The 19310-nt window shown below is 36.6% G+C and overlaps 1 protein-coding gene across 1 annotated transcript in view; it reads right to left on the bottom strand.

Annotated features, from left to right (window-relative positions):
- Positions 1 to 19310, bottom strand: part of LOC136854648 (DE-cadherin-like) — a 434643-nt gene that overhangs the window by 147861 nt on the left and 267472 nt on the right. Inside the window, exon 3 of the mRNA XM_067131212.1 lies at positions 3086 to 3309. Within this exon, the coding sequence (XP_066987313.1) occupies positions 3086 to 3309 (224 nt within the window). The remainder of the gene's footprint in view (positions 1 to 3085; positions 3310 to 19310) is intronic.

Below are 19310 nucleotides of genomic sequence, written 5' to 3'. Positions count from 1 at the left end.
ATGTTACATTTTTCATCTTTTCAAGAATTGTTGCACTGCATTTTCACCTTCCCGAGGACGTTTCCAATAATCTTTTCAAATCATCTGCCAAGGGAGGCTTCTCAAATTAACTTTTTTATTGTTCTTATCTATTCACGTGTTATTTTAATGATCTAGGAGGAGTCTCGGTAACGTTCCCACTTAATAGCGAATTTCCGTATAATGACGCTGTAAGTTCGTTATGAAAAAGAGGATGAAGAATAAACGCCACTTTAATAAGGAACTGTGATATTAAAAACGTGACAAAAGGGAATAATATTGTACAACACAGACGTGCTTGCATGTTGGGCGAATATTCATCTCAAGAAACGCACTGGGCAAAAAACAAGACCGTATTTGTTCTGGTCACTGAACACACATTGTTGTACGTAATTATACACTACTGTAGGTATTTTTCTATAAACATTAATTTCTTCTAATATTTTGGGCGTACTTTAAAAACATAAATTCTGACTTGAATTATTTCCATTTTATCAGTTTTATATTATACCTGACTCTTCCACTCGTTGGATTATATATATATTATATATAACATATAATATATATAAATAAATATATATGTATGTATATATATATATATATATATATATATATTATACATATTATATATATATGTATATATAGTTCAAAATACCAATGACACGTGATGTGTATACAGATGTGCAACACAAAAAATGGGGATAATCTGACCGGTTTCGTCTTTATATCTACGACATCCTCGAAAATATCATAGATTCTCTGAGATGTAAAGACAAAACCGGTCAGAAATCATATCCAGTTTTGTGTTTTTCTTGAGGTACATCTGCCTGCGTATGTAGAGTATGTTGCCTATATATACAGTATAATAATGTGTATATATATATATATATATATATATATATATATATATATATATATATATATATATATATATATACTATGTACACACATATAATGTATATATGTATTTATACATATACAGTATACATATAATTTAAATGTTTATATATATATAGAGTAATTAAATTGCAGGCGCCAAACAATTAAAAATTAATGACTAAAACGCTGAATTCAGTACTTCCTTTTGATACCAGGCAACCTTGCAAACGAAAACGAGGAGACGCGAAATGCGAAGGAAAAAAAGGACTCATTTCATTTTCGGGAGAATCTCGGCATCACCGGAAACTCACGCTTGGCTGCAGCTTTCACGACAACTATTGAGGCTCCTAATTCTGTTGAGCATGTTTGGAATTCTCTTCGGTGATATACATCACCGTGACAACTTGAGAATTTCCCTGGTTTACTCCCCATTCCGTTCCCTTTCGTACGTTACATATTCCAGCCTCATTAGCCTGTAGAGGGAGGCAGAAAATACTACATACAGCCACCAGTGTTTTGAAATCTCCACTTTTGTTCGTAGGTTTGGGTATACAGTCTATACGAGGCCATTCAAACGAATGCAGTTTCATCCCATACGCAGTGTATCTACAAATAATGTAATACAAATTTTTTATACTGCTTTATAGACCTGCACAGAAGCTAATCGTTGCCTAGGTACAGAACTTAAACAAACATATGTATGGATGAATCGAAAGGTGGGGTGTTTTAGAGTCAAAGTCCCGGCTCTCGGGCAAGAGGGTCGTTCAGAGCAACCTATCTGTACCCTGGGGACAAGATATTAATTTTTTAAGTACACTATATATGCAAAGTACAAGCGGACTCACTTAAAGTACATTAACGGCATACATTATGCATAAATCTATATCTCCTACTCTCTTTCTCATTTCTTATTCAATAAATGTGTCCTGAATTATTTCCCTGTCGTTTGTAAAAGATACTTATCCGACACATTCCCTTTAATCCCCGAGCGAAATGGCTCCCCAGAACTGATAACGGTTCTTTCCCTCCCACTCCTGAATTAACACAGAACTCTGTCTTGATATTTCATACTTTATTCCTCTCTGAACGCGGCACGCCCTCCTTCCTCGCTTTTCCTTACTTTCCAGGGATTTAGAAATTTAAGAGTGTAAATATTAATTAAGAAGTTGTTATATTATACCGTATGATAACAAATGTCTGGCTGTTTGTTGTTCTGTCGGTAAGATTACGCAGAGTTACCCGAGCATTTTTAGCAGATTTTACCAAGGGCGGGCCTCGTGAATGGCATTGATTGATTAGGTTTTGGAAGACAGGAATGTAGCTTCAGGGGAGAAGGGAACTTTGGAAGGGTGGATTCCCAGGCCCCGTTCAAAAACCGGAACCCATCGGCCACTAACGTATATTCTGATAATCACATTTACTTCTGCAAAGCAGATTTAACCTGACGTTATATACGTCCCTCTTAACCTGTCAGATTTCGTCTGAGTCCCAATAACTGACAGTTCATAGTCTATATAAAAACGTGCTAGGGAATCATTCTTCAGAGTATGCGTTCTCTCTGAGCTTTTTTTTTTTTTGCTTACTATTTCGGTGTACTTGCAAACACAAGCACATCGGATACGGTTGCCAACCCCATGCCAAGACCATGGCCATTTCATGATCTTCTCGCCAAGTCTAGAGGAGAGATGATATTAATTTCATTTTCGTAGTCACAGGAAAGTAAAAAAAGAATGTTCTGGGCATCACATGAAGACGCTTCTCCGAGACTTAGAATGTATCTCCTCCCTTAATGGGTCAATAACAAGTTTCATTCATAGGGTTTCGAAACAGTATGCGTTAGCATCCCAAATCGTTAGCACTTCCTAAGAAAGCAGTAACCGCTTTCCTAGCTGTATTATTTATTAATGCTGCGGTAGTTGTCAATCATTGACTGATAAGATCTATATAAGACAACTGATGGAAGAGAACCAATACACTACAGAGAAGGCTTCGATGAAGTGTGGCAAAGAATCACTGGGCAAGATATTTTATTTTTGAGCATTTTTTTTTTTAGTTGGGTTCATCTTTTAACCTGTAGCCAAAGTAAGTAAGTTTTAGTCTTTCCGCAACAAAACATGCCGCGAAAAACAAAACACTGATTGCTAATCCTGTACCAAAACAAGCCTCTGAAGTAAACCTTTGGACTTACCTGAAGAATGGACGTTTGGATAGGAATGTCCTCTCGGACTTTTACTCTGTACTCTGATTCGGAGAACTCCAGCTTCGGAGGCTCTATCATGTTGTCCTGTCGATGAAGATGACGATGAGAGCGACGAAGATGATGCTGACGATGACTGCGTTCTGGATTCCTCGAGTCATTTTCTTCTGGGTGACGACCCTCTCGACCGGGGCTCCCACTAGATGAGTCGACGGCTGGAAGAAAAGAGGATGATTGGATAAGTTTTCGAAACTTTCTAAATAAAACATCTTTTACGGCAAAGACTTATTTGCAAAAAAAAAAAAAAAAAAAAAAATGCTGGATGATATAATTGCATAAAATGCCAGCAAAAATGAGGGGAACAAATGCTGGATGATAAAATTACATAAAATGCCAGCAAAAATAACAAAAAAAAAAATGCTCGGTGATAAAATTACATAAAATGCCAGCAAAAATGGGGGGAAAAAATGCTGGATGATAAAATGACATAAAATTCCAGCAAAAAAGAAGAAAAAAATGCTGGATGATAAAATTACATAAAATGCCAGCAAAAATGAGGGAAAAAATGCTGGATGATAAAATTACATAAAATTCCAGCAAAAATGAAGAAAAAGTGCTGGATGATAAAATTACATAAAATTCCAGCAAAAATGAAGAAAAAGTGCTGGATGATAAAATTACATAAAATGCCAACAAAAATGAGGGAAAATTTTCTGGATCATATAATTACATAAAATGCCAGCAAAAATTAAGAAAAAAATGCTGGATAATAAAATTACATAAAATGCCAGCAAAAATGAAGAAAAAATGCTGGATGATATAATTACATAAAATGCCAGCAAAAACGAACAAAAAAATGCTGGATGATAAAATTCCATAAAATGCCAGCAAAAATGAAGAAAAAATGCTGGATGATAAAATTACATAAAATGCCAGCAAAAATGAAGAAAAAATGCTGGATGATAAAATTACATAAAATGCCAGCAAAAATGAAGAAAAAATGCTGGATGATAAAATTACATAAAATGCCAGCAAAAATGAGGGAAAAAATGCTGGATGATAAAATTACATAAAATGCCAGCAAAAATGAAGAAAAAATGCTGGATGATAAAATTACCTAAAATGCCAGCAAAAATGAAGACGAGAAGTTTTCGGTACTAACAAATATCATGTAGCCTACATAAAATGCAAAGTTTGATGAAGTTAACAAAATCATTTCAGAATATACACCTGGAGAAAAAGCCAGCCAAACTTATGAATATACATACACAAAGCTTAAAGTATATCATAATACGTAAGTTGAAGCTTTGCAAATCAAGGACGAAACAGTATTAGACAGGCACGATTACTAGAAATACCTGACAATATTTCATTTTCTACCCAAACACAATTATTGTTGCAATAAGTAATTTACTTCAAAAAAGGAACTATGGTAAAACCTGTATTAAACAAACCTCTACACACTTTGTGAGTTCATATGTCACTACACTATCCTCTGACTTCATTCTGTTCCCAAAATGAGGTGCCGTTCTTGAAAAAGGAAATTACTGATAGGCTACTGACGTATATACAGTCTCCTGCAGTATATGTTTCACTGGAAAAACTGGCAAACAAGTAAACTACCAGAGACAATTACTGTATTGCCCTAGAGTGAATCTGGCATAGTACCAAGGACGGAAATTTTCTAAAACTGCCACCGATGATCGGACAGTTTCAAAAATCATTTATCTTTTGGTGCCTTCAGCAGACAAAACGCTACCCAGCGAGTGAGGGTTGAAAAACATGTTGGCATCCTTGTGCAAAACGGGCATATTTAAAAAAAAATAATTTACTTTAGGAGACCTGAGACGGGTGTTGAGAGAGAGAGAGAGAGAGAGAGAGAGAGAGAGAGAGAGAGAGAGAGAGAGAGAGAGAGAGAGAGAGATTTAGTTACCTAAAAGCAGTGGTAAGATGGTTCGGCATAAAACAACTACATTGTATATTATAATCAAGTACTTGAATCCAAAGAAAACGTACCCCCCCAAAACAAGAGCATTGTATTGCCATAAAGAAAGCCTAACGTACAAGAAACCGGTAGCGTGACAGACGAAGAAATAGTATGGGCAATGGGACAAAATTTTGCACCGCAAAAAAAAAAAAAAAAAAAAAAAAAAAAAAAGCGCGGAAATGAGTCTTGACTTTTCCGAAGTGGAAATACCAAAAGAAAATCCCCTGCTATATAAGCTAGTGAGAAGAATGGCAGAAAATGAAAATTAAAATTCAAATGAAAAAAAATTGACAACTGGTATTACTGTTGTTATTGTCGACTGATGTTTAACAATATTTAAACCATAGATTTATCGATACTGACATTACCCATTAACTTTCCCAATTTCATAACTACTACAGAGCGTGAAACTCTTCATCATCAGCTGGCATAACAATTTTAATAATATACCTACTATTTCCATTACTCTTATTTTTACCACCACCACCACTCTAACATACAAAGAAAAATCAGTTCAGATAAATACAGGGTACATAAGACCCTTCCTGCTGAGTAATCTTATATCAATATATTTAAAAAAATGCACAAGAAGGGTATGCTTTTCTCCACCATTATTACAGCAATTATAATAATTATTGTAATAAACATGGCTATAGAGCGTAAAGAGATTAAATTGCAAGATTCATTAAACATTCCGTCACATAAAGATAAAAGTTTCATAACAAAATGAAAAATGATTGTGGTCCATTACATGTTTATGAGAAAGTATAAACTAATCTCATTAGTTTACAAAACACGTGCATTTTTCATCGTGTCTGAAGGCAAATAATTCTTAACAATTAATGAAATCATCATCATCATTTTCCTGGAGGGTTACAAGGCTGCTTTTCTGCTCGTACTTCTGTTAAAAAAAAAAAAAGTTTTTGTTTGTGCTATACTATATTTTTTCTCAGGCATGTTTTTGTTACATTTCTATTGTTTTTTGCCATTTATATGTAACATTCAAGATATTTCCCTTTAAAGCTTCACGAATATTAATATGAAAAAGTTTTATCCTTTGTGAGTAAAACAATTTGAAACAATAAAAAATAGTGCGCTGACAACGAGAGAGAGAGAGAGAGAGAGAGAGAGAGAGAGAGAGAGAGAGAGAGAGAGAGAGAGAGAGAGAGAGAGAGAATGTATTCAAACAGAGGTGAATTCCGGCAGCTATCTGAAATGCTATTTAACAAAAATTACCCTCAAATGTTTGGAATAACGATGTTGATGTCTTCCATTGCCAAAGGATCACTGTACTTCATTATGACTTCCGAGTGACATATAACTAAGCAACATCACCAACACTGAGGGGGCTGACTCTCGTTCTACCATGAATCGGCAACGCCGTCAACCAAAGGCCTTGCTGTAGGCAAACTGTTGTATCCAATAGTATAAATTTGTATAACTATATCCAAAAGTATAAATTTGTATAACTACTCTTCCAACAGACCTACCTTGACTTCAGAATTGCCCCAAAATCTTAATCATTCAAATTCTCTGTCGTTAATCTCACAGTTGGCGACTCATAAAACGAGGCGTTTTTTATCATGCAAATTTATAATCAATCCAGCTACTAAACTAAGCTCAAGTTTTAGCACCCCCTTAAGACATGCTCCTCCTTATCAGGCAACTGCGTCACGCACTACAATTGTAAGCATGCATTTCAAAATTCGACTTGTACCCTGACGTGAGGGTACAAATCTAAACTTCCCCCCAGCTTGAACAAAGCGCCGAAGTCCACAGCAAGAAGGTACTAAAGGCGGAGACTTAATGCCACACCTATATATGCTTTGAATATATACCCTTGTAACATTTCATCTGTCCATATTTTTCCAGTGAACAGGGGCACAGAAGGAAGTGCCTGAAATATATGGTTGCAACGTTCAATTAAGTGTTTTATGGGCCTTCTTAGCCTCATATTATACTGTAGTATTACAGTAAAAGACACATATATATATATATATATATATATATATATATATATATATATATATATATGTGTGTGTGTGTGTGTGTGTGTGTGTGTGTGTGTGTGTGTATGATATTGTATTTCTCTTGAAAAACATGTGGGACTAGAAGATTAATAGATTAATCCCAAAATGCTTGCTGAAGACCGTACGGCACTATCTTCTGGAGCTTCCCCTCTGGGGAGAAATGAGCACAATCACACAGACCGATCATACATATATACATAATACAACATAACATATGTATTATATATATACATATTATATGTGTATGTAAACATATATCATATTAAACCAAAAAGATTATAGGCCATTAGCTTTACGTTCACTGTCTTGTCATCAGTGCTTCGGCACCATTATGCATTCTATCAAGTAAAACCGCGGCAATAACAGATAACTGAACCATTGAGACTACTTCTCAAATATTGAAAATAAACTCATAAGTCCAATTTATACCCCCAATTTGGTATATTTCCAAGTGTTTGTCGAATTTGTATCCCATTCTGGAATATTTCCCAGTGTTTTAATGTCCAGTTTGTACCCCCAACTTGGAATATTTCCAAGTGTTTTAATGTCCAATTTGTGTCCCCAACTCGGAATATTTCCCTGTGTTTGTATGTTTAACCCATATGAATAAGTACAGAAATACCTGTAAGGTTATCTGTATGTCACATAATTACAGTTCTGTGTTGAATGTACGAGAGCTAAGCGTAAGCTAAAGAGGTCATTCGGAGTTGTAGAATGGCTCATTGAATTTTCTCACCACATAATAAGAACAGGCTTATGGCAGGGAGAATCCTTGGACTCGTAAAAAGCATGTCTTCATAGTACTGTAGTGTATGTAACACTACTGTGTATTATATGAACAGGCTTCCGAAAAAGAGGCTGCGTAAATGGACTTGCAAAAATCGCGTCATTATAATACCGTACTATTATAGGCACAGGTCTATGATAAAGAGGATATTTATGCAGACTTTTACAGGGCGCGTCAGTCTAGCGCTGCATTACAAATTACACGTATAGGACTATGACAAAGAGAATACTTTGATTTACATGTGCATGGTACACATTCCTTTAGCATGCATTCATATACTTTCCTTACACACAGTACGATTATTTACAGCTGGGTGCCCCCAAAGCCCTACGAATAATCTTTGTAAACCTTTGCCCGAAAAGTAATTCACTTTATGGAATGATAGACATAAAAATAAGATAAATCTCAGACCAACTCGATATTTCGTTGACCTTAGAAATTACTAACACGCCAGAGTAAATGTGTACGTGACAGCAGTACGGTCAAACCGGCTACCTACACCTGACCCCCATTAGTAATATGCATATTTCAATTCATTCACGCGAAATAGGGGAGGGACACCTAAATTCCGCCAATTTCCGTCCCCACCCCATGGTTGGTAGGCAGCGCCGTAGGCTACGTTAGGTTGGGATTGGTCATGATGGGATGCACATCTCGCGTACATACTGTATACCTTCAACCAAGGTCTGTAGATATCCACTGTCAGGTTATTGGGAAAAGTAGCTGGGTTCGTGCATCACCCGTCTGACTTGGGACCACACGAGTAATCCAGAAAAGTTTTCGAGAAAGGGAAGCCAAAGAGCGACCAGGGAAAGGTGCCGACAGATGTATAGGGAAAGACAAATTTCCATTAGGTATAATGTGATTCCGTGCAATTTCAAAACGCGGTTTGGTTCTCATCATTTTTAGTGTAATACAACTTGAGTGCGAGGTCAAACGGAAATCTTAGTGTGGTACTTTTCGTCACAACATGATAATACCAGGTGTTATTACATAAATAAAATCATTTGGGAGAAGGACTCAATTTCTTACAGCTATACTTTGGGATAAATTATGAACGTCATGAAAAGTTTAATTAATTAATAAACAAATATTTTAATGAGAAATTTGAACCGATAAAAACAAACAGAATAAATTCGCGATTCACTTCGAAAATCTTGTTAACTCTAAGCTTATTCATGTTTAAATAATGTTTAGCGAAACTTCCAAGTCCATCAACAATTAACATAATACAGTTTCATCAAATACTGTGAAATCAAGCTGTCAGTAACAGCACAGTCACACGCAAAATATATGAGATTTATCATCACCAACAAAAAAGGCGGCGAGGAAATAAAAATGACGTTCAAACGCAAATTCGGAAACAGTCAGAATTGAAGCATTCATTAATTACAAAGGATGAGTAATGACCTCGTCATGACTTACTTTCTTCATGAGCATAAACAGAAAAAGGAAAAAAAAAGAAAACTGCTATTTTCAGCAACTCGGTATATACGTACAATATTTTGTAAAAGATACTGCTTACATAAAAATTGGAATATTTTGTAAGTTTATGCAAATAGACAGCAACAAAAAATCATAAAATTTTACTACTGTACTTAATGACTAAATCGATATTTCGTCATATGCAACAATGTACAACAATGAAATAAAAGAATAAACTTCACCATAAATAACGCAGAACACAAATGCAAGAGCGCAACGCAACGAAGCCGGATAAAACAACGCATAAAATTTCAGTCTTCAAAGAATTATTACAGTCAGGCGAGACTGCAATCTGTAATTGCCTCTACTCTAATGGTAAACGTAATTTAAACATGATTTATGCATCACCATTTATATTACCCCTCAATGTCTATTCCTTTGTGAAAAAAGTGAAGGGAATTTCTGCTCATAAAGAAAAATGTCCTTTCAAAAATAAACTGAAAGATCATTAATCAATTTTATTGATCGCAGCATTACCTACTATAGAGTTCGGAATCTTGCACAAATTAAATACTTTTTATTAACAGCAGGTGGTCAAGATAAGATTATACATAAAACCCGGAGAAACTAACAAACGTTAAACTTAGAAGCAATGACGCCAGTCGACGAACTGGCTACAAACAATTCCCGGATAAGCAACAGAGCAATCGACTTTGTCACATCCCCACGGCTTTACTCCCTATCAGGATAATATCGCTAATGGAAATTCAGAAGCCCGATTTATAGTGTTCCCAAAACAGTTTTGCATGCATGATAAGGGTCACTACTCTATGTGCTAAGTGAGAAATGTCCCACGAGAAATGTAGCCGTGGATTGTAGTCGTAGCAGGCTATTTGTAATGTCGACTTTCACTAATGCTACAAATATCAAGCTCTTGTACTTTTTATTATGAGGTTAAAAAGTATTCAACCCTACTTAACATATGTTGAGCAAACATTTTCATCTTTTTGGCCACTTTTTTCAATCTTTCCTTCAATCAATTTACAAGTTTTCTTTATTATAACTTTTTTTCTGCCACATGAAATTCTTATCTATTGGCCTCTGCAACGGTCATGTTTATGCGTTATAAGAAGAGCCAGAGTACTTCTTCGCCTCACTATCCGTCAATTTTAATATTTAATATTTAATAGCAGAGCCTCGATGGCTCAGTCGGTAAAGTAGCGGCCTAGGACTTCGTAGAGGTCCGTGGCGCGGGTTCAAATTTATGTATGTAATCAACGGATAGGTTTGCTGAAAGCAAATGGGTGTTACTGACTAATTCACACATAAACAAAGCCACTCCAACATCTAAAAACATAACAGACACCTCAGTCTCGAACGGATAAAGACGTCACCTACTGAAAAGTTTCCGTAAAGCGCAATTTCATGTAAAACCTTCACAAATAAATAAATAACGCAAAATAAGAGTTTCGTTATTTCACCCTTTATAATGAATACGTCAAGTAAATATGACTTATGGGAACTTTGAAAACCAAATATATTAACATCCTTTATTGTAATGGTACAGAAATCTGTCAGTCTAGTCCATTATGCTTGGAAACCCTAGCGCTGTACTGTAGTGATCGGTAGCTGCATCCTGTTGACAATGTTGCACATAGGGTCCATTCTCATATAGTTGATGAAATCTGATTCATAGCCATGTCTCAGTTCCCTCAAGATCGTCATATGACTTCCTATGTCTGCTCTTCTTTGTAGACTTTACACAAAGTCCTTCTCTGCCTTGTCGCTTTTATCTTTGCACACACAGCTACAACAGTACACAGCGCGATTTTGTTCTTGCGTGTCTTAAGATCCATATCGTACACAACTCGGTCCTGTGTCAGTCACTGACAGGCTCTCACTATCCAACCAGCGTCGTTAGGACAGCAGCATAAATGCGTACGACAGGCTTGGCCCGCAAAGAGGCAAAGTTTCCCGAGCAGAGCTCGACCGTGTGGACAGGGCCTAAGCGATATCAGGCAGGGCAGCCTACCCCAGCGCCAAATAAAAAAAAAAAGTCCTTCAAAAAGAAGGCATCGTGCTTACCCAATATAAAAAAAATGGGAAAAAGCACGTTAAAACGAAGAAGAATAATTGAGAATAATATTTAATAGCCAGAGTGGTTTTTCACCTCCCTATCCGTCAATTTTAGCATTTTTTAGCTTATTAACGAATTTCCAACTCTGATCATTCCACCCAGGGTACATATTAGTTATCGGGTGTATGCGCTCTCAGCCAATAAGATCCGAGAGAGGAATTACATAAGATCTCTTTGCTTGCAGAAGGGTTGCAAACTGCAAGCCAATAACACGAGTTATTACTTCAATATCATCCTTAAAATTATATCTGCTAAATTCTTTTCAGCCAGGACAAACACACATATGCATATCCAACCCACATATATATATATATATATATATATATATATATATATATATATATATATATATATATATATATATATATATATATAAATTATTATATATACTGTACATATATATTATATATTGTTTGTATGTATGTTAATAGATATACATCCATACACACACACGTGTATGCATACATACATATATACAATGAGTTTTAGATGTCAGTTAATGGCCCTAGTCAGGTTGTCAGTGTTGGCATCCACGGTAATGACGACAGTTGCAGCCAAATTCGGGTTGTTTTTCTCTCTCGCTACCCACTAAGTTTACACCTAATCTGAACATATTCTCAACAGAATCAGTTATTTCTTGTATATTACGCAATTCTTCGCCCAACTTGACCTGTTAATTTCTTATAAGAGTATCTTCAGAATTTTGAATAAGATGGAGTTCATACAGTCTCAAGTCAAATAATTAGAAAATTGACAAGGAAATGAAAAGGAAATATTTCCAGCCTTGTTCCTGTACTCATCGTCTCAACATTGATGAAGGTAAGGGGTGATATTACACACTTGGCTGTTGGTACACTTTGCGTTCCCGGGTTCGTACTGTGTTTTACTGATTATAGTTGTTGTATGCAGAAGATCCAATAAACATAAATGAACTAATTAATTAATATATATATATATATATGTATATATACATATAATTGCATAATACTAGTTTGTTTGTGCATAGTACTTTAAGCTGTTTGCTTGGTGTTTTGATTATCTGAAACATTCCGCTGAATAGACCGGCAGAAGATGAATGACACATGAATGATAAGGCTTATTTCTGTGAGTATTTGATCGTGACCTTTCTCTCTTTTGACTTCAAAAACACCGAGCCAAAGAACGTCAATGGCAGAGGGATGTGTGGTTGTATTCGTTTCGGAAACAAAGGAAGAACGCTTCCCAGAAAATGAAACACGCTTTTGTAAACTCTGATTTTTCAGCCAACTGGGAACATGTACAATTACGCCCACGGGGATTTGCAAGACTGGAAAAGCCTGATCTCGGTATAGGGTCTTTGTTCACACTAGTATCGAAATGGCTTTAATTGTATCAAGATTGCATTTCCGCTCAGCGAGGCTGCATTAACCAACATAAAAGGTCAAATGGTCCTATTAGCAGAATTTGTGCCTTTTCAGAGCCGCCTCTTTTCATTTCCGGTCGAGAGGCACCGATGTGTTCAAAGAGAGTCTTCCGCAATATTCTTCTGTGAAGTGGAAGACACTCGATTTTAGTGAATACTTCTAATTTTCAACAAACATTTAATTTTTTCTGCAAGGAGAGATTATATAAGGGCATCTTAACAGCGATGCGGAATCGTATCGCGTCATTTTTCTAAAGACTTTATAATAAAGCTGATACTTTTCCACTAAAAAATTATAAGACCTGATTAGGCGATATACACGCACAAAGAAACATCAATACTGAACAAGAGAGAGCGACCGATGTATCTGCAAAGGATAAGATCAACACGATTCCAGCATAAATCGGCGACAGACTCTCCAGTTCCAGATGCACCGTTGAGATTAGGAATCGGAGATGTCGACCTGAACTTTATTGAACCTTAGAGTGGAGGAGGCACGACTGGGAGGGAGTGCTGCCCCCTTGGGGGAAAGATATATGTCGTCTATTCACGCTGATGCCTTCGATTAGGTCGATTACAGACAAAATATCTTCTGTGGAAGTGGAGACGCCGGCAGATATCGTCTCACTCCACTTTCCTAATAGTCAAATATTGGGACATTTTCTCGTCATAATTTTCTTCTCGTCGTATATATATTTATATATTATATACACACAAACATATATAATACATATATATATACATATATATATATATATATATATATATATATATATATATATATATATATATATATATATATATATATATTAGAAAATGATGTGTGCGTGCGTGCGTGCATGCGTTTGCTGTGTGCGTAAACAGACATAAAAAATAGGAAAGCTTCCTCTCTTCCCAGGTGTTCTTCACATGATGACAAATGATCGGTTTTTGTTTCTTGGTGCATAATACAACTGGTGAATTGGGTACGCCTTGACGTGTCGAAAACATCAGCTCCTTGTCTCTGGGTACGCCTTGATGTGTCGAAAACATCAGCTCCTTGTCTCTGGGTACACCTTGATGTGTCGAAAACGTCTGCTCCTTGTCTCTGGGTACGCCTTGACGTGTCGAAAACATCTGCTCCTTGTCTCCGGGTACACCTTGATGTGTCGAAAATATCTGCTCCTTGTCTCTGGGTACGCCTTGATGTGTCGAAAACATCAGCTCCTTGTCTCTGGGTACGCCCTGATGTGTCGAAAACATCTGCTCCTTGTCTCTGGGTAAGCCTTGATGTGTCGAAAACATCAGCTCCTTGTCTCTGGGTACACCCTGATGTGTCAAAAACGTCTGCTCCTTGTCTCTGGGTACGCCTTGATGTGTCGAAAACATCAGCTCCTTGTCTCTGGGTACGCCTTGATGTGTCGAAAACATCAGCTCCTTGTCTAAGTGCGAACTGAAGAACAGTGGACATCACGCCATCAAGCAATCGCAACCTATTCCAAGTGGCCAGTCTTCTTAATCACGAAATTCGGGGGGTAATCACTCCTCTCTGGCCAAAGTAATTGAAGGCAGATCACTTTCCACTAACGATTACAATCAACCGTAATGTGCAGGTGAAATGTTCCAGAGAATCTGTCGCCTGACAGAGGCTTATAACCTTTCCTCCTGGAGATTAAAGGGAGCTGGAAATATCTTTTTCTTCTTCTTTTACAGCTGATTAAAGACTTCAAAGTCGCGACTTCATTATTTAACTCGGAATCAGTTTCAATACCATGATGAGAATTATTACTACGAGCGCTAGATTTTCACCTGTCTTCTGTATGAAGACGCGAAAAAATAAATACAAACGTGACATTCTCATCAGCAAATAAAGAACGCTTCCACAGACGTCAAACGTCATATCATGAAAAGATCAATATGACATTACACACACTTTACCTATGATTCCTACTCGCACTAGATACGCAAGGAATTGTTATTCTTTAGGTGGGACGTTCAAGAAACTTTTAAACCCCGACGATATGTGGGCATATAGGCCTATTAAGTGAAAATAGGTTATAAAATACGGATAAAACATATATATATGTGTATATATATATATATATATATATATATATATATATATATATATATATATGTGTGTGTGTGTGTGTGTGTGTGTGTGTGTGTGTGTGTGTATTCTGGCTGACCTCTAACAGCCTGAAATAAATATTATAACTTATAAAGCAAATGAAATGAGTAAAAAGCACATTTCAGATATAAATATACCCCAGTCCTCTGGTAAATGTTGAAGAAAGTGGGTAAAATTAAATATTTCAGTGCTACATACCGGTGGGAATGACTATTTTGGGGAGCTTATAAGCTGATCCCGTGATGAAGGGAAGTTAAGAAGACTGGATTAGTTTTCATTAGGCGCACCTTAGTGTTTTATGGCGATTTGGGGGGATAAATCACACACACACACACAAAAAAATTAGAATAATCAGAATAATCTCATCACTGAAGCCTTGCTTTCTGTTCATGTTGTAGGTTTGACTGATGGTGGCTTATTCAAGAATCTTTTGTACGGAATGGATAGTGATTCTGAGAAAAAAAAAAAACTGAGGTCTCACTCCAATTTATGCTCCGACTGAATTCTCTTATTGGATTTGCAATATTGGTTATGCAAAACTTCCGGCTTCATCAGAATCTTGCTGACCGCTTGTGTTTAGATAATTCTTGTATAGTGTGACTCATTCCTGAAACGAAAAACGCATATCAATTTTGGAACGGTCATTTTTGAACAAGAAACGAGAGAACTTCCGTGGTTACAAAGTACTAAGCCAAAACTGAAATGTAATTTGCGTCGGGGAAACGGGTCGCTTTGTTTCAAAGGGAGATGAAAATAAAATATGATTATGCATCACATTTTTCAACGGAACGCTTTCACTGTTCGTTTCCTGCATGAAGGGTCCAAGCAGATACACAGGATACAATAATAATAATAATAATAATAATAATAAGTTCTTTGACAGTTTCTCTGTCGAAGCAAGCATTAGAAAAGAAGAAACTAAAGCGGAGAGGGAGAACAAAGGGTTCACTGTCAACCGAAGCACCATCAATATTGCCTTCAATGAAAAAATAAACTTGCTGGCGATGTCATTAAAAGACTTTATCAGATGATCATTTCAGCGTAATGGAATATGCATTTGTGATAAGCCCGGCATTCTAATCTTTCCAAATCAAATAAAACATGTAAAATAAAAGCCTAATTAATTCTACTCGTTAGACGACTCGGACGTCGACATGAACAAATAAAAAAAATAACCGATTGAATGTGTTTTATGGCAAGATTTACTCAAGTTAAAATCAACTAACAAAATTTTATTGGCCTTCTACCATCCTTAGCATTTATACAAACATTGAGACGGGAAATACAAAAATTTCAATATTCCACGCTCTCATACAACTTTGTATCCTGAAAATCATATGACAGAGCACAGAAATGGAATAACCAAACTTGGACTCTTGTTACGTGCCCAGATTCCTATGACAAAATTTGTCTGCATGAAGCAATAATCAGGGCTCATAGCCACAGTATGATAACTTTTATTTCCTGTTTCGTAAAATTTCAGAGATTGCCATGGACAGCGGTTTCCGTTGATAATGAAATATAAAGCGGACGTCGTTGCTGTTGCTATTTTGGATTACGGCAACATTGCACTAGACTAGCACAGGCTCTTGCGCCAAGAGCAGCAAGGAGAGCCCAGAAGACGATGGAAAGACTGGATGTCCATAATATTGGAAAGACTTGCTGTGCATAATGCAGCCAATGGATGGAGTCCACACAAGATTAGCTACAGATGGTTTCAGGTTATGGGCCACGACGCACTCCGATTGTTGGTTTTAGAGCCATTAAATTTGGGCCCCACCACTGTATAATATGCTCCCACTTGATATTAGAAGAACTGAAAAAAATCAAGCTATTCAAGAAAAAATTGCTGACTTCCTTATTCCCTGAGTGTTATGACAGCGTGGACCTGACAGTGCATATGAAGTACGCCGTATAAATCTCGTGTTTCTGCACTGCTGTGTTTATAACAAATAAGTTTGCGGGTCTCACAGAGCGCCTTCGGTGGAGAGGAACCGGAAAAAGAGGCAAACTGTAAACTGTACATATGACGGCTGAATTACGAGGGTGGAAGACAAAATGGTTTGGAAGGGTCTCATGCGAACGAAAACAAGTCACAACGATGCTAGAGAACTAGCAAAGTATCCGAGAGTGTGACAGAGAAAAGGCTAATTCTTCTCTGAACCTAAGTAATTTCCTGGGAAAGGAATATTTCTGAGAGGTCTACAACATTATTATTATTATTCAGAAGATGAACCCTATTAATATGGAACAAGCCCATAGGTGCCACTGACTTGAAATTCAAGCTTCCAAAGAATGTGGTTGTGTTAACATAACTTACTGGCGATGTCATCACTGATATCTATATTATGATAATCATTCGTTTTAGTAGAATTCTAAAATGGAACTGGTTTCTAACATATGTTGCGAATGTTATTCAACCTTAAACATCGATTATAAGTGCGCATGCTTAAGTCTTTACATTTTGCTAATGCATAAACAGCATGTATGAATACATATCCATATATTGTAGAATTAAATTGAGTTCAAAATACGGCATAAAAATGTGAGAAAGTTAAGCCCGTTAGATGCTATTTGCATATCATTTAATAAACGAGCAAGGCGATGGAAAACTTGTTTATCTTAATATTTAAAGATATATAAACATACTTTGTATATTTCATGAAGTGTATTACGCACGAACACAAACTGGTAAATAAGAAGGTTGACTTATCCTTAAATCTATTTGTAATTTGAAATTATCATTTTGTATGTATGGAGAGAGAGAGAGCGAGAGAGAGAGAGAGAGAGAGTTCATCCGTATCACACACAAGAAAGTCCTAGACCGCCCAGATGATTTTGAAGGAATTTTTCTGGGTTTTCATCTCCTTGTTACGTGTTCCCTTTTTATCTCGACTCTAGAGAATCAAAAGCATTTTCAACAGATGTCTCGTAATCATCAACATCCTTAAAGGCTACAACCACCCTCCACCCACAACTTCGTTTCACTGAATCTCTAGGAATTCATCTTCAACTCAACATCCCAGGTCCTTAGCAACCTCTGGTGCCTCTCATTTTTCTCTTCTAAAATCTCCCCTCTCTCTCTCTCTCTCTCTCTCTCTCTCTCTCTCTCTCTCTGCGGTGTGTGTCTCAGTTGTTGATACAAAGATTTCCCAAGCGAGTTTCGCTCGACTGAGCTTTATATCCGACAGACAGAAAAATGTGAGAAAATATACCATTTTACATGCTATTTCAGTGGCATCTAAAAACTATATTTTTCCTTCATCGCCAACGCGTCGGATAGAGCGGATTTTATTCATTTTGATGCGTATACTAAACATCTGTCTGTCTATCTATCTATCTATATCTATATCTAAATATATATATATATATATATATATATATATATATATATATATGTGTGTGTGTGTGTGTGTGTGTGTGTGAGAGAGAGAGTTTGTGTCTGTGCATATTTTGTGTAAGTGCTTAACACATGCAAGGCCTGAAAAGTACGAATGTTACCAAAGTTTAAACGTATTTGTAATGGGAATTTACAGTTTTGTACGCATTGGTGAGAGAAAACTCGATAGAGAAAACAATGCTCGAGTTAACTGTGGAGATACTGAGCAAAAATAACAAACAGTTCCCTCACGCACACAAAATGGCCGAGGGTTAGAGGCACGGTTTTTATAAAAGTTGGCCTGAACATTGAGAAGCCTCAGGTAAAAATGGTACCATCCTCGCTTCGAAAGAATTCAACTGAAATGACAGCCTAATTGTCGTATCCCTTTGTACCACATAAAATGAGGGAAAGAGGAAAAGAAAACGCAATGTCAGATAACCAGAGTTTTCGAAAATCCCATCAAAACCTGCAATACTGCAAAGTTCCATTATGCACTGTCTCTACCTGGACAAAATGCTTTTGAGGAGAGCATTTGTTCCGCCTTTATTCTGCATCTGAGACTACCCAACTACAATCGTTTATACTGTCAAAAGTTGGAGAATTAATAGAAAAACATCGATATTAAAGTCAGGAAGTTTAAGATAAAGCAGCATCATGGTTCTTCAAGGCAATATCACAGCTCAAGTACCCTCATCATAATACGTCCTGGTAAATTGCTCCGCGGCTATATAGCCAAGGAAATCAAGGACCTCCCGCCCATATTTAATTTTACTGAAAAAGGAATGAAGATCTCTGGTACTAAGCAATGCGAGAACTGTGGCAGTTCAGCAGAATATGATAACACTGAGAAAAAATAAACCACACACTAACGCTACATAGATAGGCACTGTAAGTGATTTTAGAGGTGTCAAAAATAAATAAAAGAAAAATAGATCAGCAATTTACAGTAGTCTGAG

This window comes from Macrobrachium rosenbergii, chromosome 29 (genome assembly GCF_040412425.1).
Source record: "Macrobrachium rosenbergii isolate ZJJX-2024 chromosome 29, ASM4041242v1, whole genome shotgun sequence".
In the NCBI taxonomy this organism is placed as follows: domain Eukaryota; kingdom Metazoa; phylum Arthropoda; class Malacostraca; order Decapoda; family Palaemonidae; genus Macrobrachium; species Macrobrachium rosenbergii.
This window is presented reverse-complemented; position numbering and strand designations above follow the sequence as displayed.